We start from the raw sequence: 3399 nt of genomic DNA, 5'->3' as shown, positions 1-3399 counted from the left end.
GCTATCACTTCCTGGCGTCCAGCGGCCAAGGGCTGGGCAGCGGGGTGGCGGCCCCCAGCCTCGGAGGGATGGGGGGAGTTGGGGCTGGGGTCCGCGCTCTGGGCCTGTTCTGAGCATACCCCCCCACGGGGGGAGGGGCTCCTGAGGGTGAGGTGGGCAGGCGGGGCAGGGAAGGCGCTGGAGAACAGCAGACAGGCTCCCGGGGCAGGAGGAGAGCCCCAGCCTCCGTGGTCCTTCCTCCACTCCCAGCCCCACAGCAACACGGCCTCCCTTCTCTGCCTGCGTTTTGCCAGCTGGGGGTACCTAAACCAGGTGGGGTGTCTCCCGCAGCCTCACGGGTGCTGTCGGCAGAGCCCGGGCCTGGGACTGCTGTCAGGGGGGCGCAGGGGTCTGCTGGGCCAGGCCAGGGGGAGTCCCACACAACCGTGGGAAACACTGGGCTCAGCCTCGGAACCGGCCCCTCCGGGCCTGTGATCCACTCGCACGGCCTCCAGGCACGGGTTCCTGGCGACCACCCTCCCCAGAGGACCCCCATCCAGAAGTCTGAAAGGGGTGAAGTAGCACGAACTTAGGGCACACGGTGGGGGAGGACACTCCGCCCTGCAAAGTGTCCCCTTCTTTCCCTGGCGGCCCCTCTTCCTCCTCTGAAAGAATGAGCCCACGAAAGAGTGTTCTGGTCGCGGTCGCCAGGAACCCCGGCATTGCCTGCAGCCCAGCCAGAGCCTAAGCAGCCCTCCAGCCCCCACCCTGCCCCTCCCGGGCTGCTGGCCTGGCCCGGCCTCCTGCCCACAGGGGCTCAGAGCAGGAGGGCAGGGAGGGAGGGGCCTTTACAAGAAGGGGAGCAGCGAGGTCAGGGGCAGCTCCCTCTCCCCCAGCAGCGCGTCCCGCTTGAGGCTGCTGCCCTTGTTCACCACCTTGATCCTGAGGGCCAGTTTTCGGACACTGGCCGGCCCCAGGCCATCGAAGAAGAAGTCCTCGTTGAAGACGGGGTGGTGGCTGTTCTTGATGATGGTGCTGCGCTGCTTCTGCAGCTTGCCAGGGACCAGGCACAGCCCCACGCAGCAGTTGATGGAGCGGGCGTCACAGAGGTGGTCGTAGAGGCCCTCGGCGGCCAGCAGGCGCACCCGCAGGCGGGCCTGGGCGGCCTCGTACTCCGCTAGCAGCCGCACGCTGCCCCGGGGGCCCATCGGGACGGCGTGCTCAGCACGGGGCGCCTGGCCGGGCTCGGGGCCCGGCTCGGGGGTGGGCCTGCGGGCCAGGCGGCGCCGAGCCCTGGGGCTGGTGTCTGGCGCACTGTCCTCGGCAGACAGGGAGCCGTGCCGGCCCGCTGAGTGCTTGAGCTGGCTCACTTTGGCCTGGCTGTCCTGGGCGAACCCTTTCAGCAGAGACACAGAGCGTGACAGCAGAGGGGACCCGAAAGGGGAGGACTCGGCAGAGGACCCCGTGTCACTCTCCCCGCCGCTGAAGTAGCGGCCGGGGCTCATGAGGGCCCCACCAGCCTCCCTCGGCACCCCGTCGCCCCCATTGGCCTTGGCGCCCCCCCTGCGGCGCCCGGCACCTGGGGAGCCCACCTGCGCCAGGGCCCCGTGCTCGCTGTGGAACAGGGACTCCTTACGCCGCGTGTGGGGGCTCTCTGCCAGCGTGGTGAAGCCGTAGGACGTCTGAGCCTTGGGCACGGGGGGCAGAGACGCGGCGCCCTGGGCCTGGGGGTCAGCGCTGGTGGCAGCCTCCTCAGGCGGCCAGTCCTCCGCGCTCTCGATCTGGATCACATGCCTCGTAGCTGCCTTCAGCAGGCTCTTGCTCTCAGCTGCCAACTTGGCCGGCAGCCGGGGGCTCCGGGGGGCTCGTCGGGGTGTCCCTGAGGCCAGGCTCTGCTCTGATGAGGTGGGGCCCAGCTCAGCGGGCCCCTCCGGCTCCGCGGGGCCAGCGGGCAGCTTGGGGGGTATGAAGAAGTCGGGGATCTTGTCGGGTGTGAGCACATTGCTGTACAGGGGCCCCTTGGAAGCCTTGTCCCCCACCTCGCTCCCAGGAGGGACGTTCTCCCCAGACCCCCGAAGACGCTCCAAGAACCACAGGTTGGTTTTCTTCATGGGGGCAGGCAGGGGGAGGTCAGGAGGAGCTCTGCAGAGTCTGGGGGGAGAAGCAGGGGTCAGGAGCTGTAGGCTCCCAGGGCCTGGAGGGGGGGGCTCCTGGCACCCGTGCAGGGAGCCACGAGGACAAGGCCCTGGCCTTCAGGGAGCCCGCAGGGTCACTCAGGGCGTGTCGCGCCTCCCCTCCCCTCCCAAGAGAGATCGGGCTTAACTTCCCAGACCCTGCGCGAAGGGAGCGAGGTGGGGGCGGCGCTCCAACTCCCCGGGAGCTCCCAGGGGAGAGCGGCCCCTCTCCCGCCTCCACCCCGCTCTAAGGATCTCAAAGCGCTTTCTAAACGGCCTGCGCTCAGTCCGAAGGGAAGACACCCACGGGGTGTGCGCCGACCCCCGGGATGTCCCAGCCCCGCGGCCCCACCCCCCGCAGCTCCCGCCCACCTGTGGCTTCGCCCAGCACTGAGGGCCCCGGCACCCGGGTGGGGGCTGGGACAGGAGATGAGTCGGGGGGCTGACGGGGGGCCGACGGCACAGCGAGCCGACCCTCCCACCCGTTCTCCGCCCTCCACGCCCCCAGACTCGGCTTGGGGTGGGGGCGGGGGCCCTCGCAGAGCCTGCGGACCGTGGCGGGGTCCCCGCACTCACCGGCCCCGCGGCGGTGGCCCGAGGCTGCAGGCGGTCCCGCGGGGCACGCCGGGGTCTTGGCGCGAAGGTCCGGGGCCCGCGCGGGGGACGCGGCCGCAGCTCCAGCACGGGCGGCGGCGGCGGCGGCGGCGGCGCAGCAGGGACTCATTCACCGGCGGCGGCGGGAAACCGCCCAGCCCGGCCGCCGCGCCGCCGTATTCCTCCTAGTACGGCCGCGCGAGCGGCCCCCGCCCCGCCCCGCCCCGCCCCGCCCTCGGGCCGCGGGCGGCCGCCCCTCGGCTGGACCCCGGGGGCGGCGCGCGCAGGTGGGAGGGCCGCAGGTGGTGGCGCCGTGTGGACCGCTACGCCTAGCGCCTGTGCGTGCGGACCCGCGAAGTCGGGGACCCCCGGTAGCCCCCGGCCCCTGCCTCGGTCCGCCTGGGCGGGGCCCGAGCCCACACTCGCTCTGGGCCGGGTCTCGGGAGGGCCGACTCCCGGGCACGCATCAAACAAGGGCAACAAGGGGCGCGGCTGAATTTACCACGGAGCGCCTGGTCAGGGCCAGGCCCCCAAGCGCTCACAGCAAGCCGGCGGGTAGGCCCCACTGCTCTCCCCAGCCAGGGCAGGTCGAAGTGAGGGTCTCCTTCCACACCTAAGGACCCAGCAGCTAAGACGCGCTCCTCCCGGGACG

At 71.8% G+C, this 3399-nt stretch overlaps 1 protein-coding gene across 1 annotated transcript; it reads right to left on the bottom strand.

The window, feature by feature from the left end:
* Window positions 1–827: 827 nt before the first annotated feature.
* Window positions 828–2093, bottom strand: C2CD4C (C2 calcium dependent domain containing 4C; the record flags this gene model as incomplete). Its single annotated transcript, XM_080818507.1, has 1 exon — window positions 828–2093. The coding sequence occupies exon 1, from the start codon at window positions 2088–2090 to the stop codon at window positions 828–830; it is 1263 nt and encodes a 420-aa protein (XP_080674633.1). The 5' UTR covers window positions 2091–2093.
* Window positions 2094–3399: the final 1306 nt, after the last annotated feature.

This window comes from Martes martes (assembly GCF_963455335.1).
Source record: "Martes martes genome assembly, chromosome: 1".
In the NCBI taxonomy this organism is placed as follows: domain Eukaryota; kingdom Metazoa; phylum Chordata; class Mammalia; order Carnivora; family Mustelidae; genus Martes; species Martes martes.
The sequence above is the reverse complement of the archived record's forward strand: the minus strand, read 5'-3'. Positions and strand labels throughout refer to the sequence as shown.